The following is a 27,214-nucleotide window of genomic DNA, read 5'->3' on the forward strand; positions in this document are numbered from 1 at the left end:
AAGCATGCACTATATATATATATATATATATATATATATATATATATATATATATATATATATATATATATATATATATATAATTCAAATGATGTATGCACCTGCCCATGCATACAAATGCATCCATAGACCAGCTCTCCATCCCCTAGTCAGCCTCTGTCCCTTCATTTGTGGAGCTCTTCAGTGAATGAAATAGAGAGCAAAGGCACTGGAGCTGCTCGGCACAGTTCAATCACCATATCCCACCCTCTTGCCTGTCACATCACACGGATTATACGGCATCTCCATCAGGCTTAGATTCCACCTCAACTGGCTGACAGCACGATGCCCCCTGAGTACACAAAATGTGGATAGACATGCCACCCACCGAATGAAGGCAAAATTGGAAAAAATAACCGCTGCCAGAGAGAATTGTCGCAGAGACAAAAATAGTAAAATTATGTAGCCAGCTTGTATGCAAGCTCCTTTACCAGTGTTTACATCATCTTCTGATGAATTAGGCTCCCATCACACTGGCTCCAAAAGGAATTGCTCTTTACGTCGAGTTTAATAATATCTGTATTTTAGTACGGTTAGAACCTAATTACATAATGAAATACATTATTACATAGTGGAAACTCAATACCATTACATTTGACTTGCATTGAGCATCAGCAACTTGCTTCTGCACTTCTGTTTTCATGGTTAAAAACATGATGAAAATGCACATAACGTTTTCTTTCTACAAAGCAAGGCTTTTTGCTGACTAGGCAGCAGGAATGTTTCTAGACTACTAGTTGAAGTGGGGCACGCACAGTTTAGAGGGTCACAGCTGTATCCCTCTGCTTGCAAATCAGTCATAGGGGCACAGCGGTGCATCTTGTAAAAGCCTGCTGAAAACACTAATAAGATTACTCTGCCATGGATGAGAAATAAACAAGAAAAATGAAAATCAAAGAGGTCATTAATTTTGTTTATGTGCATTTTCTTGAAAAACACTGAAAACAATGTTTAGATGAACAACATTTCCTCTGACATACATAAAAATGTGAGAGAATTGTATAAGTACTGTCCTCCTGCAGTTCCTAATTTAATATGACATTGTCTAGAATTGAATGATTAACATTAAAATGTTTATTGTCAGACTGGTTCAGTGCTGTAATATTTTTGGTATGTTATATGGTTATAAGTTGCTATAACAAAAACATTGGGCTCTGAGCTATAATTACCTCGTCTGTTGCATGCCTGGCTTTGTGTTAAATATTTGCCAGTGTCCATTACTACACGTAAGAACTAATCTTCCACTTACTGGAAGCATTAGCTGCTCATGCTTTTGGAAAGATACTGAGGGATTATGGGAAAGGTAGTTCTTGTAGTGAATTTGAATGGTGTGTTCTGTACTCCTGCTCAGTAATCTAGGATAAAAGATACTTTTTATTGCAGTGATTTTAGTGAAGCGCAGCAACATTTTACTAGGGCACATGCCCGAGTAAATTGGGTCTAATTACGCCCAGGTTGGGCAGTGATAACTTTTCAGCAATTCTGAGTAATATTAAGACTCATTAATACAAAACTCAACCTCTTCTATAAACCTCTCAGGTTCAATACTGTTATACAGTTATATAAATAGCTTATATATGTTCATTATAAATAAATGATGGACTGTGATAAAGGGAACAACAACAACTGTGTCTATAGCCTGTATAGGGACTGTTATAGGTGGTGAGTATAACAGCTAATTCAGCTTTAGTTACTTTTAAAGAGTAATCTGTAATGTACAAAAACAGCTCGATTATCTGACAACTTCATGTATAATAGAATGAGGTGCAGTGAAAGAATGGGTATTCCACACTTCTCAGGTTCTGAGCATTGTCATCTTTAATGGTCCACTTCAGTCGGCTGTGTCCAGCACCAGGCCATGGTTGAGGGCTTGGACAGGTAGAATGGTGAGCCCTTGGGGCCGAGCTGAGCCACTTCAGCTCATCATAAAGGCTCTCCTCCATTGCTGTGTGACAGTTGTGTGACAGGCCCTCTCTCCACAGCCTCTGCCCATAGCAGCTCTATCAGCCCTGCATCTCAAACCAGCTCCCCATCTCACATTCCATTGTCATTCAGACCAGCTGGCATGCAGGAGATAGGAGCCATGGTTTTAGAATTTTACTTTCATTCTCTGTTCATTACAATCATCCAAGCTACAAACACAGTATTTTTCTGCATTTTTCCTGAAGAGGTTTCCTGCCCGAGCGTACCATACGAGGAACATCGTTTAATAAACCTTTTGTTGTCTTATTACCATCTGATGATAACCAACTGTGTTGGCACCAGAGCCTGACTTGCCTGCAGCCCCTGCCTCATTTACCTTCTTGAAATTTTAATAAAGTTGAATCATTTTAAATTAAAAAGTTTTGTAAATTCCACATATAAATTTGTAAATTAATACAATCCCTGGCAAAAATGATAGAATCACCACATCTAGCATATGTTCAGCATTCTCTACTCTGTAGTAGTAAACAAATTACAGATATGACACACTTTTTTTAAATAACTGAAGATTATGACTTTTTGAAACATACCTTATACTGTTAAATTAGTTATTTCTAAATAATGGCATTTTCATATAGCTCAAGAAAAGGAGAATCATCCACCAAAAATATATATAATATTGCTATCAGAAAGAATTGGACTTCACTGATGAAAACAGCATTCTATATCAATCCAGTTCAGCTTCCTCAAATTATTTTCTATTGATACAATCTACATCGCCTGCTGAGTTCATTTCTGTCATTTCCCCTGGTCCCATACTGACATATATCAGGAATGAGTGGGGACATTTGATTGTTTATAAGGCAGCCATTAGAATGGCATCAGAGAAAAGTTACAGCATCATCTCTTTGGCCATCCTATCATCTCTTGTGGAGAATGTACTGACTTATTGCATCTCTGCATGGTTTTCCAGCAGCACCAGAGCACACAAAAGGTCATGCAGAGGGTCATCAACAGTCTTTGAACCTCTGCCCTCTGGCAGACATTGCAGACAAATTAAAATAAGGACAAACAAACTTTTACAGCAGGGCCATTGCTCTGTTAAATACAAACACGTGCTGCCCCATTGAAATGAAAACTGGTGTAAGTGCAATTTCTGATTTATTCAATGGGTAAATGTACAATTCAATTTTAAAAATTTTGCTTCAATGGGTCAGGTGTCTTGTTTTTTTTTGACTGGGGATGTGTATATAGTCTTTATTTTATTGTCTTGTTTCCTGCTTATTTAGTTGTATTTATTTATTTGTTTGTTTCTTTGTATACAAGTATAGTGTGCAGTGATAAAGCATTCATTCATTTATTCAATGCAGGTACGTGATTCGTCACTAAATATCACGCTTATCCAACCATCCACACTCTGACTGCTGCTCTTAAGTCTACAGTACCCTTGATTTATTCAGTTTTTGGTTTTCTATCTGTAAATCCCATTTTATTCAGACAATTTCTTACAGTTCTGTCACAGACATTGACTAATTTCAGCTTTTTTCTTTCTTTTTTTTTTTTTGTTTGTTTCTTTAATGTGTTTTCTGTTTCTAAAGTCTATCCTGATACTTTGTCCTACCAGCTTTTTTCCTTTTTGTTTATACTTTCCATTTTGTTTATGTTTACAACAGTTTTTTAACACAGCTGGTTGGGAGCCAGCAACATCTTGTATCACAGACTTTATTCATATTGTTTATAAATATTTTTATCATCCTTTTCACTGAAAAACTTTTACAAAGCCAGAATGTTCAGCTATAAAACCAAAATCTGCTACAAAGTAAAAAGTCTGGATGCATGTCCTCTAAATGTGGAGATTCCATTATTTTTCCCACGGGTAAAAGGACTGGTGCTTCACTTCAGTAACAATACATAGACAAGCATTTGTTTTATTTCTTTTTCTAAATGTCTTCAAGATCCAGGCAATAGAATTTGACTGGGATTAAAAACCCTGTAGTTTCTTGACCATTTGTGTTGTTTTTTCATGCCACCAAACCTTTTCGACTGGCTTCTGTTGTATCAGAGCTGTTGTATCATGTGCAAGTGCTTTAGGGTCTCCAGCAGAAATGAACACTACTGTAGATGTGATAATCACATAAGAAAAGGCATCCTATAATGGTTTTTGTATTAACATTTCTATATAATGATTAGGTCACACTGTGCTCACACTGTTATGAAAATGAGGGCTCAGATATTTCATGCTTTGTTTGTACAGCTGTAAATATTTCATGTAATGCAACCTTTTAATAATCAGAAAAAATGTAATCAAAGAAAAATAGTCAGATGGAACAATTTACTCATGGGCTGGAGTTTAGTCTGCTTCATAGTCCTGCTGCTTATTGTGAAAGTAATTCCACATTGTTGCATAGGAATGAAGTAAAAATATATAATAATTGTCTTTTTGTCTAGATATTTAAACTCCAGAAACAGAATAGGACTTGATTCTGAATATTTGTCAGTTTCATATCATTGAGAGCTTAAAAGCATGGCTGTTACACACAGTAAGCAGTCAGCCTGGCTTTTCTCACTGTTGAGTGACTGGCTATGTTCCATTCTTCTAAATGGTGCTTCATTTTAGCACTGGAGATCTAAATTGGTAGCATCCTGTACCCAAGACACAATACAGTAAATGTGCTTCTCATAATAACACCCAAACTTTTCCAGCGTGTGGGCGTAGTGAGCACAGCAGCAGAGAGAATTGGCTATTCATTATTCTCAGGAAAATAACAGACACTCTAAAGACTGTACACGTGACCTCAGGTTTGCTTTCTTTAACTAAAACTAAGGTGTCTTTAACAATATGATTGGGGTGATTTGAGGTTATGTTTACTGTGTACCACCACACTCCTAAAGAATGAGAGAATTGGGCCTATTTTTTCACCGCTGCATGTTTTTGTGTTATTATGCAGGATTAACTGGAATGCATAGCTGCCTGCTTTCAGGCGCTCTGCTCTTTGCTTAGGCCCAGTGGTGAAGGATGCATGGAAATGCGGAATTGATTTACAAATGACTGACACAAATGTTTCCCAGAGGGAATCTATCACAGCGCCACAGTCAGTGGCTCCACACTTTCAATACTAATGTCAAGGCTGAACTACCCTACAATCTGCTGAAATAATTTTTTTGCCATTATGCTGTTTATTACTAAAGAGCAGTGACAGGGAAGCATTCCAGGTAATATGCAAGGATTTGCATGTGTTCAGTGTCAGTACCTCTTTGTCAGTTCTTTGCATAGCAGACCAACAAGGCCGTTCTACTGGAGTCCCTCACAGGGCACAGAGGTTTTGCATTTTCACTGAAAGCCAGCTTTTAAAATGAGGGGGAACATGTGAAGACAGTGCACATAAACATTCTGAATATAGAGATGTATACAAGTGGTATATGCTGCAGTTCAGGATTTTTTACAGTTTGTAACATTTTTTAAGGCTAATATTTAGAATAAGCCTGTTCTCCTATTAGTTTGTTAATGATTTACTGAAAATAATCTGCCAAATGACTTACAGTAAACTCTTTCTATCTTATTTTCTGTCTTTCTCTCTCTTATCTCTTTGTCTGTTTATCACAAAAATTTTACAGACCATCATTTTTTTTTATCTGTGTCTGTGTGGGTCATCTATATATCTCTCTCTCATTGTCTCTCACACCTCTCAACCTGATTTGTGGTTTTAGAGGTTTTGAATTGTGTGGAGAAATGGGTGGCAGGACTGTATGTTGACAGCAACACCCATGAGAGCTTATTCTGTTTTTACATCAACAGAAAGCTGTTATCTTACAGTGAACTTTGTACATATGAAGATTTTGTCTTGCCAAGTCCGCACATATTTGACGTGAGCCATAATAAATTAAGCAGAGTATATAACGAATAAAAGTATCAGGTGATTTTTGGGGCTGAAATCATAGGTAATGAATAATATAGATGGGAAAGTAATAGGGCGTTAGATTGAAAGAAGGAAAAGCTAATATAGTTATTATTATTTTTTTGTGTAACTTAATACAGAACTCTGTGTTCAAATGATATAATATTATATTAATATAATCGAATTATAAATTTGAGAATGGCTTCAAATGTGGCTCAACTTACCAGATTTTAGAAGAATTCTTATTTGTAATTACTCTGTTAGATGGCTACTTTAATAGGTACATTTCACTACTTGATGCCTTTGTTACACTGCATATGTATGCCTCTACAATGAGAGTGATACATTACAGCACACATTGTATTGATTTGTAAGTGGGACAAATTTATGGCTAATGTATTCATGAGCCTGTTTATGGTCAGAGATGTAATTGTGTCTTCTACTAGTGACATTTTGAAGTTTCTTTGTCTGTCTTTGAATGCATGTGTGTTTCTCTATTTATGCCTGTACGTGCATGGTACTCAGTCTTCTCCCCGAGTGTGTATATGTACCTTATGTGTGTGCCACATTGACACAACTCCTGCCTTGGACTTGTCAGTGTGTCTCCCTTTTAAATGTTTCCATGTATTTCTCTCTGTTGTCCGGAACTGAGCACTTGATAGAATGAATGATCCCCCCCTGTAAAAGTGATTCTCCACAGCAGAGCATCACTTTCTACACTTTCTGCGTTTATATGTATGCACTCTATGTACATACGCACGGCTTTGAACCGTGTCTGTATGTACATATAGCTGGATGCTCGTTTTTGTATAAATTATATGTATATAATTTATCATGTTTGCACAGACTAGTCCATGTGTCTTTATCTGTACATAACTCTAATGTATACCAATTTCTTTCCTAAAACTGAGGAAAAATTAAAAACAAAAACAAAAAAAAACCCTCACAATTTCAATCTGGTACAAATTAATTGAATTGGAGATCATTGAGCAGAATAGACAAGAGCAGAGCTCTGAGTCTGTTGGGAAATGCAGCTGGGACCTTGTAGAATTCACACGAACCCTTATAATGTTTCGACCCATTGAAACCAAGAAAAGAGAATCATATTTTTGAAACTCCAGAAAAAGTCACTTACTCATGGAAAAAGGTCATGATGTAAAAATGTAGTGTCAAAGGGAGTTTCAGTGAACAGCAGTAGATGCTGGATTACTAAATGTAGTGCAATCTTGATTGAAACCTTTAAGTATTAAATTGCTAATAACAGCCAAACTAATTCATTAAACACTATATGTACTGGCTAATTTAATCAGGCATCTATTTTGAATAGCTAAAACACTTTTGGCAAATTTTGTATTCCAATCAGGCATACATATTAAGTGGCCTTGATCCGACCCATTTGAAAGGTTCAGCTGTCATTTTCTGATGTATACTTTGTGTAGCAAACAAAGGCCGATTCCTAACAGAAGTCTTTTCATGTTTGGTTGACAGCTGAGGACACATGTGGTGATACTCTGAGGGGTTCAAGTGGCATCATTTCGAGTCCCAATTTCCCGAGTGAATATTACAATAGTGCGGACTGTACGTGGACCATACTTGCTGATCCCGGAGACACCATCTCCATCATTTTTACAGACTTCCAGACGGAGGAAAAATATGACTACTTGGAAGTGGAGGGGTCAGAGCCGCCGACAATATGGTGAGTCACAGCAGCTGTTCGTTTTCTGTGTGTTACGTGTACGTGTGTGTGTGTGTGTGTGTGTGTGTGTGTTTGTACGTGTGTGTGCCTGTGCATATGTGTGTGTTGTCGGCTCAGTCATGCTTTTTCATGCTCGTGATTTATTGTGACGTATTGTGTCTTGCTTCATACAATATGTGGACTGAGAGAAACAGTAGAAAATCCTACCTTATTTACTTAAGGTGGTGTTATATTGAAAAAGGTAGCCCTTTACCTGTATGATTGTTTTACCAAATCTACACAATGCCTACATAACTGTCATGACACAGACCTATATATAAATGTGTTCCAGTTACATGATGTCAAGCATGCCATGTCAGTATGTATAGTGAGTTTCAATTGACTATTTGTACATCAAATAGGGGCCTTTATTCCATAGTTCCTTGCATATGATGAGAATACAGGTGCTGGTCATAAAATTAGAATATCATGAAAAAGTTGATTTATTTCAGTAATTCCATTCAAAAAGTGAAACTTGTATATTATACTCATTCATTACACACAGACTAATATATTTCAACTGTTTATTTCTTTTAATTTGATGATTATAACTGACAACTAATGAAAACCCGAAATTCAGTATCTCAGAAAATTAGAATATTGTGAAAAGGTTCAAAAATAAAGAGACCCGGTGCCATACTCTAATCAGCCAATTAACTCAAGACACCAGAAAAGGCCTTTAAATGATCTCTCAGTCTAGTTCTGTAGACCACCATAATCATGGGGAAGACTTCCGACTTGACAACTGTCCAAAAGAAGACCATTGACACCTTACACAAGCAGGGCAAGACACAAAAGGCCATTGCTAAAGAGGATGGCTGTTCACAGAGCTCTGTGTCCAAGCACATTAATAGAGAGGTGATGGGAAGGAAATATTTGGTTGGAAAAATGTACAAGCAATAGAGATAACCTCACCCTGGAGAGGATTGTGAAACAAAACCCATTCAAAAAAGTGGGGGAGATTCACAAAGACTGGACTGCAGCTGGAGTCAGTGCTTCAAGAACCACCCCGCACAGACAAATGCAAGACATGGGTTTCAGCTGTCGCATTCCTTGTGTCAAGCCACTCTTGAACAAGAGACAGCGTCAGAAGCATCTCACTTCCAAAAAGGACTGGACTGCTGCTGAGTGGTCCAAAGTTATGTTCTCTGGTGAAAATAAATTTTGCATTTCTTTTGGAAATCAAGGTCCCAGAGTCTGGAGGAAGAGAGGAGAGGCACAGAATCCACGTTGCTTCAGGTCCAGTGTAATGTTTCCACAGTCAGTGATGGTTTGGGGTGCCATGTCATCTGCTGGTGTTGGTCTACTGTGTTTTCTGAGGTCAAAGGTCAACGCAGCCATCTACCAGGAAGTTTTAAAGCACTTCATTCAATTACTGAGTGCTGTACATGTTTATACTTTTCAGTTAGCCAGCATTTCTAAAAACCCTTTTTTTTGTATTGTGAAATATAAGTAATATTCTAATTTTCTGAGATACTGAATTTGGGGTTTTCATTGTCAGTTGTAATCATCCTGTTAAAAAAATAAACACTTGAAATATCAGTCAGTGTGTAATGAATGAGTATGATACACAGGTTTCACTTTTTGAATGGAATTACTGAAATAAATCAACTTTTTCATGATATTCTAATTTTATGACCAGCACCTGTATATAACCGAACCTGTTAAAAGTGATGTTGTTGTCATTGTACATCATACAACAAACCTTTTCCTTTCGCATTTAACTCATATGTGGCAGTGAACACACACACACCCATTGTGTCATGCAGCCATCCCCACTGCCTGGGTGCCTTGCTCAAGGGCAGCTCAGACATGGATAGAAGGCGGAGATAGAGTTGTTCCTTAATTCCCCCTGCTCCCGGCCAGTCGGGGAGGTCAAACCAGCTATCTTCCCGTCCCAAGCCTGCTTTTCTAGCCATTAGGACATGGCTGCCCCCAACAAATGTATAATTTGCTCAAAAAATCAGTACAACACGTTTTTCCTTTTTCACCCCTTCTCCCCTCAGCACTGTTTTTCTACATGTATTGAATAATGAAATGGAAAAAAAATACTTTCATAATACGGACCCTTTAGGATAAAACCTCAGTTGATTCCTAATCAATGTAATGTTGCAATGTGTTATGCTAATTTACAAATTACTCTAAATTTCTTTTCTGTTCACCCAAAAGTAGTTTCAAGAAGCAACCCCGTTGATACAAAACAACTTGACATCAGAACTTACAAAGCAGCCTATAGAGTCCTGGAGTAAGTTTTGTGTATGTTTTTGTCTGCCCCGTTGGGCTTATGTAGGTGTTCTGTAAAGTGTTATGGCTGAGAACAGCTGTTCATCTTGCAACAAGAGGTTACTGAAAGTGCGGAGGCTTTTAAGCACTTTCAGGAGTGGGCTTTGTTAGTGTGCGTTTGTGTATCCTCTGTATATTCTTGATGTTGCTTTGATGTTGCACCTCAGTCTGATGTTTTGAGCTGTAGATAATGGATGTAATCATTAGTTGTATTGGAATCGCCTAATATTTTCTAATGTTCTCATCATAACAGTATTTCATCTTTGCTGTCTTATTGATTGTGCTCAGATTAGTCTATTGATCTACCCCCTCCTCTGTCCATGTCCACCAATTTCCCAGTGACCATAGATACAAGGACAGATAATTACTGTATCAAAAACTGGCTGAGACGTCTGATGTCTGACAGCACATTTTTGGTTTGGGGGTTTTATTAAGTTATGGCAAAGTAGAGCACCGCACACACAGTATGGGGAAGAGTTAGCTAGTAGATTCATTAAGTGCCCTTTCTGTCATGTGTGGATTATGGATTGAACCCTTGGCATATTTTAATTACATTTCATTTAGAATCGGTGGCCCTTAGATCAATGAACATTAGCAGCTCTGTGCATTAAGCACATTACAGCTGTAAATGTGTCTGCATCTGAGAGACCCCCCCCACACACACACACACACGCACACATATGCCCGTTGAAAACCCAGGTTAAAAGCTGGAAATGTTTACTTGTTCTGAGACCATTTGTCGATGAAGTAGGTCCGGGGTTTCAGGTTTGCACCAATGGTGTGTAAACACACTATTCACAATGATTTATTCGAGATCATCTCATACCAGATAGCAATAGGATGTCAGAGTTTTGTTTTTTTTTAATCGTCAGTGAGCTGTTTTGAATATGCATGATATGCAAATAAGCAGCCAGTCCCTCTCCTTCACTGATTGTTGCATAAATAAAAGAGCAGCGGACATCTGAGGCTACTGCTACACACGGCACCGAAGGCACAGAGTTCTGGTGCCATGAAGAGTGTTTGTAGTGCTCATCCATCCGAGACTGGATCCACAGATGAACCTGCCTGACATCACTTAATCATCTGTATCATTAGTTTTGTCTTGTATTAATCTCTTCTGTGTATAATTAATTTGTACTGGGAAAGCCTGCCTGCCTGACATTTGTGGGGACAGCAGTAAGGCTAAAGGAATCTTTCTCATTATATTTACAACTCACTCTTTAGCACTGTTTCTCTCTCTCTCTCTCTCTCTCTCTCTCTCTCACTTTCTGTGCCTCTACCTTACTATCTTTCTTTTCTCTCTCTCTGTCTCCATCTCTGTCTCTGTGCTGGACCTCTGCCATCTCTAAGTGAATGCGCCCAATTAGATTATTCAGGTAGCAGACACAGAAGGAAGTCCCGAAAAAAAGAGATCAAGATATCAAATAGCTCTTCTTCAGTGCACAGCAGAAAGGTTTAAAAAGGGAAGGGTCTATTTTTCTTTGTGGCAGTCTTAATGCTTTTTTACTGGTTGGGTTATTCACTAGAGTGCTTTTGTGCTTCAGGTAAGTTTCTCAGTCTTTCCTCCAAACAGGAATTCTATCTCATTAGTGTCTCTGCGTGGGGGTGGGACGCCCCGTGAGCACCCCGCTGTTTTATGGAGAAGAGGGAGCATTTGAAACTTACAGCAGCCTCACAACCTGATTACAGGTGCACTGGAAATGTGAAATAGTCCAGATTGTGCTTTAGTTGTATCGCAGGCTCTTATTTTGCATCAGTTTGCATCATGTCATCAGAGTGAAGAAAAACCGTAAGTAATCACGAGGATGACAAGAAAATAATAGTGCCAGTAGCTTCCCATAGAAATAATATAGTGTGCTGCTGTTGTTCCAGCTGGAAGACGCCCAGTGTTTGAGTTTATTTTTTTAAAACTCATGTTTCTTATTTTCAGAAATCTTCCAAATTTCAACATCTTCCCATGTCTGTCTACACTTTGAGCTGAATAAAGGAACAAAATAGCAAGGCTAGGTCAACCAAGTTCACACTTTTAATGGTAAATTATGCAGGAACTTATTATCTAATTTCGTGGTCCTATTAAATGCTAATTGTGTATTAATGCAGTTGTAAATAGGGCATGATTAGTGTGGCCTGATATAATTGAAAAATGTAACATATGCAGTAGACTCACATTTTTTTTTCTTCCAATCTGCCAGTCATAGTGTTTGCAAGGTTACAGCTACACATTCAAATACCAAAAATACATTTTCATGTAGTATTTGCAGTATTTGCACTTTATAGCTGAATGTTGCCAATTTTATTTACTTACAAGAAAGAAAATGCAAGTACTATTCCGTAAGATACTGCAGAACAGAGGCATAATTATTTTGACAGTTGCTGTGTGATGGTAAAATGGCAATATTTTTGTAATATACTAGTATACATACAAATGCCAGGATATTGTGGGACTATATACAATGCAGTATTTGGAGCACCCAATCTTTTTTAATGGGGTACTCAATGGCAGTTTTTATATCTTCTACAGATGAGGAATGTGTTAAAAGTAATGTTCAGAATTGCACCATTCAGCTGATACCTAGGACTCGTGAAATTTGAAAAATAATAATTTTTAAATTGCCTACATTATGGAAAATGATATAGGAGATGGAGCTACAGAAGATGAGAATGCTGTTGCGAGCTCTTATTGAAATCCTTATTGACAGAGTTGATGAGGCAGCTGTGTAGAAAGAGTTCAGTGAAGATGGAAAAAGCCAAAAGATAACCAAAGGAATGGGAAATTAATGATGGGAGAAACAAACAAGACTATCTTGAACGTGACAATTCCTTTAGGACTCTTGCACTCAAAGCAGAGGTTTTGAAAAGTTTGAAATGCACATTCTCTGAGTCATCACTTCATTCAAGGCATCTGTTTAATTATTGTGTATTAACAGACAATGAGTTGAAATTAACACTCTGAAATTAAAGCTTTAACACTGCAAAGTCATGAGTTATTGTCACTGCTTCTTGGGAAGGCATCAGAGACAAAGACACATCCGCTGATGACCTTTTTTTAGCTTCATGGCCTGTGTTTTAGGACAAACGCTCAGCAGCGGTGGAATGGTGTTAATAAATTGTTTGCTCTTTACACCGACATAAATGTACATAACAAACTTACTCTGTGTAAAGGTAATCTGTGTACAGTACTGTGCAAAACCTATAAGCCTCATTCACAATTGACATTAACAGGTGTCCTGGGTCATCTGATCATAAGAGGCAAGCATAACGTATAGGTGTGAGCAGGGTACCATACATGTCGAGGACTCAAACCACATTTAGAAATGGTCAGTAACAAATGACGGCATTATTCTTGTAGTATAAACACCAAAGCATCTCAATGCATTAGCAGCGTCAATAAGCACTGCATGAATAAACAGTTTCAAACTGTGTGTGAGATTATGGGTTGGCCAACATAGTTTGTGCTCAGGCCCCTTAATTATTTCACTCACAGTGATTGTCAAGTAATCCAAGGTTTTTCATTCAACTACTGCTTTAACTTGAAACAAACACATGTCTGACTCAAGCGTAAGTGCTGCATGACCAAACAATGACCCTAATCATTCATGCAGGTAATCACAAGAAACCCAAGGGATTTGCCTTTTTTAAGCCTTTTACTGATTCCAGGGGCAACTTCAGGGTTAATCTCAGCTGGATAACCTATAGAGAATAACATATATTCAACTAATATACAAAGTAGAGATAAACTGTTACAAAAACTTTTAAAACATTTCAATCAAACAATTGAAACACCTCTGTGGTTAAGAAGCGGGTCACATGATCAGTTTCCTCCTATCACAGCTGCATTCCAATAAACGATCTCACAATTACCTAAAACAAAAAAAAATTATATATATATATATATATATATATATATATATATATATCAACATGTGCATATTTGAAGAGCAGACCATTCAGAATGTCCAGGGATTTATGTTTCTATAGAAAAATACATTTTCTCATGTGAGTTAATTGTCTCACCCACTATAGCTCAGACTCCGCCATGCCTCTTCTCCAAATATGAAATGTGAGAAATACGTTTCCAAGTGGTCACAGGAGACCCATTTAAAAGGCAGGTGTGAACAGCCATGTGCAGGGGTCACCAATCTTATCCACAAAGGGCTGGTGTGGCTGCAGGTTTTCATTCCAACCAAACCAGAGCACACCCTGTATAACTGTTTAGAGAAGGAGACTAGTGGCTCAGACAAGGAGAATCAGGTGTGCTCCTGCTTAATTAGAATGAAACCTGCGGCCACACCGACCTGTTGTGGATAAGATCCATGGCTATGCATTTTTTGGCAGTCATTTATGATCAGATCACTAGAGACACACATTAATGCCAGGTTTGAATGGAGTCTTAGGCACCTAAGATGATGATGATGATTATAATTTAAAATAATTTATCTTTTCAATAAGCATGTTGCTTGTTTAAAATATGTAATTACAATAAATACAAAAACATAAATTCATGAAAATTGAAAGTTAATAGCCCTGTGAAGGATTGGCACCCCCTCCAGGGTGTATTCCCGCCTTGCGCCCAATGATTCCAGGTAGGCTCTGGACCCACCGCGACCCTGAACTGGATAAGCGCTTACAGATAATGAATGAATGAATGAAAGTTAATAGTAGTTGAGATGGTATGAAGAACAAGTTTGTTTCCAGATTTTCTCCTTGATCATATTGGATCCTTAAAACATCAAACATCGGTTACAACAACTGATTCATATATTCATTATCTGTAACCGCTTATCCAGTTCAGGGTCGCGGTGGATCCAGAGCCTACCTGGAATCATTGGGCACAAGGCGGGAATACACCCTGGAGGGGGCGCCAGTCCTTCACAGGGCAACACAGACACACTCACACACACCTACGGACACTTTTGAGTCGCCAATCCACCTACCAACATGTGTTTTTGGACTGTGGGAGGAAACCGGAGCACCCGGAGGAAACCACGCAGACACAGGGAGAACACACAAACTCCTCACAGACAGTCACCCGGAGCGGGAATCGAACCCACAACCTCCAGGTCCCTGGAGCTGTGTGACTGCGACACTACCTCCTGCACCAATACTTGTCCTGGTGGGGAAATTGTAGTTGCTCAAAACTCTTCTCATAATGCTTTATAAAGACCCAGAGTTATAGTCCCACAGCCAGACCTATGCATTCCTCTGACTGAGTCAGACACAATAAAGGACATTGCTGTCAGAGCAATGTGTCACAAATGTAACATTTCAGGAAAAGTAAAACAAAATGTTTTAATGTTAACATAGGAAGAATTGATTCTATGAAACTGCCCCTTTTGGTCCATTCTTAACGAAACTTTGACTTAGTCTAAAGAGTAGCAGGGTGTACATAAGAGTTTCTCTTCAATAAATGTATCTAAATGTATGAATATATCTCTTTTAAAGGCATAGAAACTAACGAGTATTAATTTTAATGAGTAAGGAGAAGCTGACAAATGTTTGAGAGCTGAACATGAGGATAATCATGAGCTGAAAAGATGTACTGGCCATTGATGGCCTTTGCTAACTTTAGCTACTGAAGAATGAGCTTGGGAGAAGTTTCAGTAACAGGTTTACTCTTCCTCTCGTCACCCTCTCTGTGGCAGTGAGATCAGTGGTGCTAAGCTAGTGCTGATGCCTGTAAGTGTGATGGCAGACCCTTGTCCTGATCTGTCACCTAGTTCTGGGCTCCATGGAGGTTCGACGCTGCTAGCTTGTGGCGAACAGCACACGGACGCGTGGTACGAACACTTCCCAATCCATCAGCCTGTCAGAGCTTCAGCGAGGCCTCAGATGTGCCTCAGGTCCACCGCAGCCCCGCTGTGGCGTGATGGGAAATACAATGTGCTTCTCACTGCCACAGCCAGAGTGACCTCCACTAAAGCGTCACTGATGTGTGATGCCTCAGCGGATGGCCACGCACAAATGCGCATCAGTTCTGTATCATTTCCCTGAAGTTTTATCAGCTGAACCAGCCAAAGCACACACTGCCAAGTCAAAACCGATGTCTCAGTCATTTGAGACATAGAGGGAGTTTAACAAAGTGCCTGCTTTCTAGAAAGAGATAATTCATGCAGCTACCTGAAAGAGGGTCTTCAAGACTGTTAGCTCTGCAAAAAAATTATATATATAATGTTCTTGTTTGTGACCGGGGGGTGGTTGACAACAGGGCAACAACTTTGTAACCGCCCCATGCGCGCTCCTGTTGCTCAAGAAACGAACTGTGTCTTCTTTCGGTGTTATAAAAATTCACTGATATTTTGGGAATTATGAACTTACGATAGTTGAGTGTAGAGTCGACTCATTGAGTGAGTTCAGGAATGGAGTGCAAATTCAAATCAATTATTCAATTATATATTGTTTACAAGCATGGACTGCACATGCTCTGACCTCGTGTACACACATCAATTGGGAATCTCAGATGACACACAGCTCGCCTTAAAAATTGTATTATTCTTCAGAACGCGTGTTTGTGACTGAAAACTGAGGAATAATGCATTAAACCAGTCACGGAAAGTACTTTGGAATGTTGAAAAGGATCCCTTATTATTGAGTGTTTCTACATTGGATTGATTAATCACGGATCACTGGACATAGCTAAAGCCACGTGCAAACACATTGGAAGCCTTGATAAGAAACTGAACGAATTGCACAAAACTAATTGTGGGGGTGGGGGGAGGGTGGTGGATGATGTTGTCAAGATGGCCGCCCTAACTGTAAAGCACTGCGGGAAACCCTGTATAGGGCTTGTCATTTATGATAAGGCTGGTGTTTCTTCCAGACAATGTCTCCCAAATCTCCAGTGTATATTAAATTCACTATTTTCACATTGCTCTCACTGAGAGTTATGGGGTAAGGATAAACAGCAGACTTGTAATACTAATACAAGTCAAATTATTGGGAGGGAAAAAAATCAGCAGCAGCAGGTAGTGTCGCAGTCACACAACTCCAGGGGCCTGGAGGTTGTGGGTTCGAGTCCCACTCTGGGTGACTGTCTGTGAGGAGTTGGTGTGTTCTCCCCGTGTCCGCGTGGGTTTCCTCCGGATGCTCCGGTTTCCTCCCACAGTCCAAAAACACACGTTGGTAGGTGGATTGGCGACTCAAAAGTGTCCGTAGGTGTGAGTGTATGTGTTGTACAGTGAAGGACTGGCGCCCCCTCCAGGGTATATTCCTGCCTTGCGCCCAAGGATTCCAGGTAGACTCTGGACCCACCGTGACCCTGAACTGGATAACGGTTACAGATAATGGATGGATGGATGGACAAAAACAAAGGGATGAAGTTTGTAAAAGATATATCAATATATATTACCTGTAGACGTTTTACAGTAACTCCTGTAGTAAAGGGTTTCTGCCACTTCTCAACCCACACCTACTGCATTCAGCTGGAAATATAATGAATTGTTTTACTCTATGCTATTAAAATGGTTTTAAAGATCTAATCAATCAAATAATTAAATAAAAAAATAAAATGTTTAGGGTCTTGTGCTGAATTCCTCACAAATTTGAGGATGCCTCCAGATTGTTTATTGAGTTTTGAGTACTTACAAACAGATTTGGTTTGAGGTTCACTTATAGCATGTTAAGCAACATTAATTTGTTGCTCCAGGAGTCAACTAAAGAAGCAGAATTTGCCAAACATGCCTCTGCTGATCAGCTAAACCTGAGGTAAATGGAAATGCACATTTTATTAATGTATGCCCCCCCCCCTTCAAAAAATCCATAAAGCCACTTGCAAATCTTAAAAATACTATAAGGTTTTTTTTTCCCCTCTAAGAGTTAATTAATAGCTGAAGCAGCGTTTTTGGTGCCTCTGTATTCCAATCTCTCATTCTCTGTTTAACTAGATCATTGCTCATCCACCTCATCATTCTCAGAAAATCGCTGTGCTTGTCATTATTAGTAGGGTCAATGGATGCTAGCTCACATGTGATTTAAAGAGCTTGTAAGTTTGTGCTATGTCAAGGATATCTCTGAAACTTTGTTGACTCTGACTCTCTCTTGGCTCAGTCATACACTTTCCCTTGCTGGCATTCGTTTTTGACTTTCGGCATTATGAATGTATTAGTAAATTCACTACTTTAAAAGCTCTCTGGTAATCAACCAATTTATAGTACTTGACTGCAGTTGTGATGGAATGTGTCTATGAATTTTGTGATTTAAAATCTTAATCTCAAGTAAGATTTAGGGTAAAGAATGAACACAGTTACTCCTAGGTGAGTTATTCAACTGAGACAGCGTCAGACGTTACTCGTTCGGAATATAATAACAGCTAAGCATCATGCTTGCTAAATAGAGTCTGAGGAGTTTTCAAAGTGAAACTAATTTCAGGTTTTTAGCAGTGTGTGTGTGTTTCTGGACCTCACAAGCAGTAGAAGATCCCTCCAGTGACCAGCGTGCTGTGATGGAGTCAGAGGGGAGCATAATTATGTGTGGCCTTTAAATCCCTTGATCATGAGGAAGGCTGACATCTATCGCAGGAAAGCTGCCTCACTCTCAGCTTGCACAGACAGCTAGTAGTTAGGACTTAAAAGGTGGTCTTTAATTGTCAACTTCTAATTATCTTTTTGAGCAGCGTTTTTGTCATGCATGCTGGTAGCACTGAAGATAGAAAAGGAAGTCAGTTTTTTTTTTTTTTTTTTTTTTTTTTTTTTGCTGGACAGAGATAAAGGACATCTCAGTCTAGAATTGAAAGTGCTGTGCAAAAATCAGGAACAATCCTTCATTTAGCTCCAGTCAATTATTGTAGTGCTGTTATTTTTAACAGAACACATTTGCTTTTCACTTATTAACATAACTATTATTTACTGAAACTGCACTTTTAGTCGTGTTACACCATGCTTTTATTCTTTAAATGTTGTATTCATGACTAGGCATTAAAACACAGACTGTCTTGTGTGTCTTGATAACTGTTATCATGGTCCTTGAGAAGTACTTGGAAACGCTTGGCGTGTTGCCCACCCAGGGACATTTCCATTAACAGAGGTTTCTAATAAAACCTGCAGCAAATTGGAAACCCTTCATGTAAACCCCAAAAGCTGCTCAGAAAACTGCCTCTTCCTGGCTCCAAAAGCGTGGTTCATCACCAAGAATGGCGACCCCTAGGACACAGTGGGAATGAAATGTTGATTTAAGGTACCGGGGTAATTTACAGTACAGTTTCCTCTAGGAGATCCTCATAAATGTGTCTGATAGGAAATTGGCTCAGGATGGTCCTTGTTTAATCCTCTTATTAGCCTGATATAAAGATGATAATTAGCATTTTAATCCATCATAAATATCCTATAAAGAGTCCCACTGATTGAAAACTCAATGGTAAGCTGCATAATTTGTGATTTTCGGTATTTCCTTTGCAGAGGCTTAAACAACAAAAGTGTGAAATAAATTGAACATCTACTTAAAGTAATGTTATGCATTCCACGTTTCAATCAATTTTGCTGGCACACTCCTCGACGCGCACTTCTGGGAAATCTACTGCACCAGGATGGAAGCAGCATCCCGAGCAGGAAGTGCCTGTGCTGTGACCTTGAGCTGTATGGATGTAAGAGTTAGTCCACACACACGTGCGCACGCAAATTAATTAAACGCGTGAACACAAACGTCATACTTTACAATAACTGTACACTCAGTTGTACTGTACACACAAATAAGGTTTCAGAACAGCTTCCTGCTGTGCTTAAGGTAGTCAGCTTACCTTCCTAAAATATTTATGTGACAGTATTATAAGCCTGTTTACGGTTTGTTACAATTAAGCTGTATTAAAAATGACAAATTTTGGAATTCTTCAGGGACCCCTAGTGTGGACCAGGCCCAGTTCTAGACTGCTTTGGTTGAGGGGGCAGAAAATCCTAATTGGTGAGCAAGTCTGGGTTTGATTTGAGCAGGGATGCCAGGTCAATTCAGGGACAGCATACTTCGAAGGACACATTTATAGTTTGATTACATCCCAGCAGTGCGATTATGCTGTCTCATTTCACAGACTCCTTTGTATGTGGCCGACAAATGTGTCCAGATTAAGTTAAATTCTAGTCGGTTGAATCAGAACAAGCAACAAAAACAATATGCATAAACAACTGCAATAGAAACATTCCCCAGTTTCTTTTACTTTGGCCATGTTTTTTAATGGTCTTACTCGTGTATGTGTATCAGAAAGTTGGTTCAAGTCTTCTCTACACATGCAGACAAACTGTGCAGGAAAATCTGTCTGTCAGGAATGTCAGGAAATGCTGTACTTCTAGCACATTCAACTCAAAATAAACAATGAATCCATACATGGCAGTTTTTAAGCCTTAAATTTGTTTATTAGAACTGTTAGCCACAATGCTAATCCGTGCAGACACTTAAGGTTGCTAGCAACAAGCTAACAACTGAACCAGATATTTTATCAATATATATACTGCATATACTTCATATACCACTAATGCTCTTTTTTTTCTCACTCCCTTTCACTTGCTTGTAAGCATTTTGAATGTCTTTCAACATTAACATTTCCACATAACAATTTATTTAACTAGCAATGTCTAAACTCACCTAAGCTTTAACAGCTTTCTAAACAGAAAGGATCCTAATAATATCAGAAACACGTCACGAGCTCCTGAGACAGCACACAGTGGGAGGGAAGGATAGAGGGAGGGATAAAGTTTAACGTTACATGAGCTTTAGAGACAGGCTCAGAAACAGGGTGCTTAATTGAACTGGGGTTACATGTGATATGTTTTTTTTTTTATTGTTAAGTTTATTAAATGTCTAAAGAATATGCATAAATTAAAAAAAATTGAAAACACTTCAATTACAGTGCAATGTAACAGAGTAGCTGACACTAGAAGCCAAAATGATATTAAAAGAGATATCAAGCAAACATATCACTAATAAAAAATAAGCCAACTCTTCCATAAGGATTTGGGCTTAAAGTCTAATCGCCCTTTTTAGATCACTACCTCTCCTATTCACAGTGACAGAACCTGTCTGCTCTGCTGAGCTGCACAAGACAGACTGTCAGTTTTATATGACTCAAAGTGCCAATCAGAAATAAGCAAAGGAAAAAAAATTGGTTATTTGGTTGGCTGAGCTGGCTTTAAGTTTGGATGGACAATGAGTAATTTTGGGAGGGCAATGCCCACCCCTGCCCCCCTCTAGAGCGGGCCCTGGTGTGGACCCTAATTGAGGAACCAAAAATGGTTCTTATGTGTCATCACTCTTGAAACTCTGGCAACGTTTAAGAGTGTATGTCCAGTGGCTAATTCTGCTTACAAATGTGTGTAATATAAAAATAGATATCATATTTGGGCTACCTGAGCCAAACCCCATCTTCATTTACTTTTCCTTCATTATCCATATATCCATATTTAATGCACTTAAACTGGGTCTGGAAACCAAGTGCAAAACCAAGTACTGTTTAATTTTTAGCAGACTTTTCTAACACTTAATTTTGACAAAGTATATATCCTATCATATATAATGCATGCTGAAATGTTTCTGTTTATTGTTTAAGAAGTATTCTTTCTAAATTTCAACAGGGTTTCATTTCAGATATCCTTTGAACTCTTCTGAGTTCTTGATCATCTCCATGAATACAAGCTCACTGACAGCACTGTAAGGTAAACGGTCTTAGACTTTCCACCACTGAACTTGACGGCAGCCTTAGTGTAGTTTGAATTCTTGCCTAGACTTTCCCCACAGAATTGACTGTCAGTGTGATATTGCATTGAAGGTATTTTTCTCTAAAACAAATAGTCTTTTGTTAAAGATTTTCTTTGCCAATAGTTAAATGGGTAATGTCAGTACATTTTTGGGCCCAAATACATAAACCTAAACCTATTATTCAGCCCACTTCAATAACACTTGCTAAACTGAAGAAAGCTTACCATGCACTTTTCTTGCTCTCGTTTCTTGTGTTCCGGTAAGTCTTTTTTTTTCCACACATGTATTCACACAGCCAATATAGTAATGTAAAAAATTTTTGAAAGTGGGCAAAAATCGTTGAGGCTCAAATCCATTACAGCGTGTCCTGTCCTAAAGTGCTTTTGGTGTGCAGGATATTGCAAAGTCCTGAAAGTTGTGACATTCAGTGGGCCAGGATGACCAGTGCAGGGGCATTTATCTGCAGCCATGCAGCCATCAGGCAGCTCCGGAGGCTGCCTGCCTAAAGTGGAGGTGGCAGGCGACCAGAGGCTGTCAGCTTTGCCAGGAAAGAGATAAGGAGGCTGGATGGCAAGGGCTGGCAGGAGCAGCAGTCTTCTCCAGCGCCTCTGTCCTACAGGACAAGGCCTGCAGAGGGACCCGTGCCAAGCACCCCCCATCACCCCAGGCTGCAGTCAGGTGGGATCGCACTAATTCGGCTCAAGATCCTACCCATTCTGTACCGCCCACCCCCCGAGGGGCTTTACGGCCTAGGCCTGTTTGTAGGACTTATTATCTCGGTTTGTAACAAACCCAGGGACAATTAGCTGGAAGCCTTGTACAGTATGTAGGCTCCATGGTGCTATTTTTTTGTATCTCCTACTCCTTCTGGTGCTTTGCAGGTTTTCTGGAGGAGCAAACTAGCTTAGGGGTTGTTGTTGTTCTTGTGTTGAATTGTTCTTTGCAATATCTGAACATTTCCTCATGAATAGACCAATTTGTAATTTTCCAAATTAGATTAGTTTTGCGTGTATACAGAGGTGTGAGTACTCATGCTGCCTGACAGAGACAAAGAGCACCTACGATGACAGTGTTGTGATGTTATGTCAAATGTGTTGTCCTTCTCTGCACACAAGGATTATGTTCAATTAAAGGCGATGTTAACGATTTTAATAGAAAGAATTGCATGTGTGAATGGCACAGACTGGCTGACTTCACATTATACATTTGGATGCTGTGCACTGTTTGAGGCAACCCCCGAATGTTGCAATGAATGTAACGCACTTGCTGTGCACGTGTAAGCTTATAATTCCTGCAACATGTTTGGCTGGATGATGACAATGTTGCATAATTGTTGGCACGGTGACTTTTCTTTGCCTTTGCAGGGAAGTGTAGTGTTTGTGTATGTATATGAAAACAAGGACACAGCTCTTTATGAAGCACTTTCTGAGTATGTGTGAGTGAGTCAGTGATGGATAAGTAGAAGCCAGTGCCGCAAGGTGCTTCACATCTACAATGACCCAAAAGAAAACACGGTAGTCATTATAACACTTCTGTGCCTTGATGCTGCATCACGTGATCTGTGCCTTTTGTGCCAAGTTGGAGAAATATCGCAGATCTCTTCTGGCTTGCAGAGATTCTTAGTTTCTGCTTTAAAATGTTGAAACAGCTTTAGCTACGTTAATTACAGACATTACTATTCATAAAATAACTCTTTGAAAATAAACGGAGCCTTTAATGAAACTTTTTTTGGTCCCTGTCATAGATATGGGGCTGCAAGGATTATCCAGATTCATCCACATCATCACCACCAATTAGTTGATGGGAATTGCCATAGTCAGGGGCACAAGCACGCAATGCACAGTGTCTATATTACTGTTTTGGGACAAAATCAAAACAATGCATCCAAGTCGTCCAAAAGTTTGACTAATTTACATGTTTAATTAGTGATTTTCCCTCTGCAAAAGAGATGGTGTGAATTTTCAGAGTTAACTGTTGTCTAATACAAACTGTAAAAGTTGATAGAGCCCTCACTAACCCCTCAGAATAATAACAACACATTCAGTTAAAAGTAGCAGTGCAGTGAATTATCTGAGAAAGTAGGAAGAGAATTTAATGACTAAAAATGACTGCTAATGTGGTACCACATCATAACCAAATGCATAAATAAATAAAAATGATGTCCTTATTGTGGAAATGTGAATCCCAGTTGTGACAGACCGTGTGTCATCTGTAGCTTGGGGTCTCCAAGAATACAGTTCTGTGATTTTGTTTTGATTGCAGAGCAGATGTTGAGTCTAGCAATTGCTTGGTCATATCACTTAGTCAGATGTTTAGACATGCTCAACAATTTCCTTCAGCTGCGAGTGATTACAAACAGACCCCCCACATTTTATGCAAGGGTGCCCTACCCTGCCTCTGAAAGTCTGGCACAGAGAAATGAGTCCAAATCCTAATCTAATCTTGAGAACAAAAGAATGTTCTTCTTATCTGTACATTCTGCTGTACATTTCACAGAAGAACACTATACTTTTTCCATAGCTGTGCCCTTCTTTTGGAACTCCCTGCCCAAGCTCATCCGAGACTGCACTGACCTGGCTCCTGACTCCTCAAAACTCACCTTTTCAGATCTGCTTTTAATATGTGAGCTAATGTTGTTCTTTTCAAAGCTTAGCTTTACAGTTTTGGCAGTTTATTGTTTGAAGTAGTGTTTTATTTTGTTTTATTTTTCTTCTCTTATTTGAGCTGTATTTTATATGTCCTTTAATGTTCTATGCACTTAGGTTTTCCCTGATTTTTTTTTTCTTGTAGCTGACCCATTTATAGACTTGCACATTTTCTATGAAATGTTTTACCAAGAGAACGTGACACTCATATGTCAGTTCTTTTTGGAATGGAATGACATTAAATGCTATTTATGATCCAGATCTTATCATCCAATATCAGTACCTGACTTTACTCATGTTTTCTGTGCACATTTACCACACATTCTCAGAAAAGTTAGTTTCTGCTGATTTATATCAAAAGTCAGGTGTAATGGTACCTTCTGTGTGATAGTTAATCTAGCCTCCTGCTAGCACCTTGTTTCCTGTGTGTACCACAACGCCACAAGCGAATACCTCTACTGAAAGTCTAATATCAGCACATTGGCTCCTCTCTCTGATTACTTCTGTGCCCACCAGCGGCAGAGCGTGCCACCCAGTTGCTCGACTGAGGCATGAATTTCATTTGGAGGCCTGTTAGAGCCCAAATGGCCACCAGGCACAACGGAAAGTCACTGAGATGAGGCCCTCCAGCTCAGGAGCAGTCAACAGATTCCTGCACTTTACTTCATTTTTAGCAAAGTCTGTGAGGTTGCTCAGTGAAGGTCTGCATTTATTCTAGCTCTTCTTTATTAAAGTTGCAATGTAAAGTTGTGCTAAAGTGCTAATGAGAAAATGCATTTGTTGCCGTATGCGAGTTTAAGGCAGTGGTCAGTCTTTTTTATTTATTTATTTATTTTTACATTACAACTTGAGGCAGCTGCCAAGGACATGTTTCAATACATATTTATGTTTATGTTCATCTGTTACACTGATCAGCCAAGATTTCAGATTTTCCCTTTAGTTCCATGATCCAAATTATTCCTGCTTGTTGGTGGTCCTGTGGGTGTTCTGAATACGGAAGAACAGGGTGAGAGGGGGCAAACAAAATTTTCTGAGCAACTGAAGGCAGTCAGTAATCTTAGAACCACAAAGTGTTTTAGTTTGGGCAGTGGAGCTGAGAGAATAAGCAATGTTTGTTGAAACAGAGAGATTATTTCAAAGTTTTGCCAGATGGGTGTGTAATTAATATTGTAGAAAATATACTTAACAGCAATGGTGATTATTCATCAGTAAGGACTGCCCTATATATGAAATATCAAATATTCCGCTCTGTTCCGAATTTTCCTATGACCACATTAGAATGTGTCCTGACCCAGAAATGAAAATTGGATACGTTTTCCTTTCATTAAAGTTTGATAGTTGAATATTTGAGTAGTTAAATGTTCCAACATCTATATGTTTAAAACAATTATTTACCACACAGAGTTATTTTTATCTGTACAGTGGGAGCAGTCTGCTGTGTAGCCCTCACAAAAACAGAACTAACTTTATTAAGTGTTAAGTGCAGTTTTAATGTAAATCAGGATTAATTCAATAAAAGCAGGTAGACTTTTCAGACAACAGGGACATTTTCACAAATTAACACTATCAATCTATCCTCTAATATACAGCAATGATTTTTATGGCATTGCTTTCCTCATGGGGATAGGGGGAGAGTTTTACCTTCTTCTCTAGCCATGAAAATAAAACCCTTAATCCATTCGATTCATGCAAATTTGAAAAATGTGCAACTAAAATGGAATTATATTAGAGTTTTGTTCTCTAATAAAAAGTATCCCTGAGGGTATTTTCAATCAGAACAGTGAAAATTCTAACCTTTAGTAGCTAGAAAAAATAGCATGCAGAGCTCACAGTCTGCAGTCCTTGTACTAGATGGATGTCATAATTTGTTTTTGCCTCAAATGAAATGTACAACTGCAATTATATTAATGTCTTTTGAACTCGAGTTTAAAGTCGAGACTCCCAAAATCTCTTGCTATTCATTTGTTTTAGGGTCTGTTTCCTGGCTTTTGAGGATATGTAGACTGGGCTTTCATCTTTTGTGCTTATGAAAGCAAATTGGTTCTTGAAATTCAGTTTCAAAGTCAGTAAATTATGGCACAAATATACTCAAGTAACTCTGGCCAGGGAGAAAATCTTCTTTTGAACATTGGACATTTGGTGGAGGTTGGTTTTTTGTGTTTATTAGACTAGCGGGGTAGGCTTTTTTGGCCTGCTATTCAGTCTTTCCATTTCAGAATAGCTTCCATGCGATGCAGAGCCTTTATTGTCACAGCTTCCAAATGCTGGAGCTCACTTATGCAAAATATCTATATTTCTTCATTTCCTTCTTTCAGTTTTCACTATTAGCAATGAATAGCTTGAGATCCAGATTACTCTAAGGCACCCCACCAGCCTGACCATTACAGCTGACCACAGAGCTTACAGCTGAGTGCAGAGGAACTATCAGTAGGATTCTAGTGCTCATTACCAGCTATGCAGACTCCACCTTTTCTCATTCGTATCAGGTTCAGACCATCGTCTGGATGGCATCCTCTGCCTGCTGAGAGAGGCTTGCTAAAACATGCGTGCTGGAGGATGGTGAATTTAATCTGCCCTTGTTTTGAAGTATGACTGTGTTCTCTCAGCTGGTTGCCCTGAAACACGGAAAGGGGGTTACATCAAGCCTCGGAAATCATTCCCGACTTGATGCATGTCCATTCCTTTTTGTTCCATCAGTAAAGGAAAAACCAGAAGAAGCCACTCTCTGCTTTTTGAAACAGATGATGAAGCCAGAATACTTGATAGAAACCCTCCAGGCAGACGAAATAGAAATGGTTGAAGAAGCTCACACTGGCCACTCACTGCCACCTGCCTGAGCTAGAGTCACCCCAGCATCTTATCAGACTTTAAGAAGGCTGGAGTAGCAAAAGCAGACCCAGTGAACTAACAATTTTCCACAGGTTTCAGATACAAATTGTACACATTCTGCACACATCACTAATGGAACTAATGGAGTATCTGGAGATTAAATATACAGTCCATAGGCTTTGTGCATGGGG

General features: G+C 39.0%; 1 protein-coding gene across 3 annotated transcripts in view; it reads left to right on the forward strand.

Annotated features, from left to right (window-relative positions):
* Positions 1 to 27,214, forward strand: part of csmd3b (CUB and Sushi multiple domains 3b) — a 484,418-nt gene that overhangs the window by 211,203 nt on the left and 246,001 nt on the right. For 2 of the 3 annotated variants that reach the window (XM_066675838.1, XM_066675839.1), the window contains exon 5: positions 7,491 to 7,554. In XM_066675838.1, coding sequence (XP_066531935.1) covers positions 7,491 to 7,554 — 64 coding nt within the window. Of the gene's footprint in view, positions 1 to 7,346; positions 7,555 to 27,214 lie in introns of all 3 variants that reach the window. The other variant, XM_066675840.1, reaches the window with a different exon arrangement.

This window comes from Hoplias malabaricus, chromosome 6, assembly GCF_029633855.1.
Source record: "Hoplias malabaricus isolate fHopMal1 chromosome 6, fHopMal1.hap1, whole genome shotgun sequence".
Lineage (NCBI taxonomy): Eukaryota > Metazoa > Chordata > Actinopteri > Characiformes > Erythrinidae > Hoplias > Hoplias malabaricus.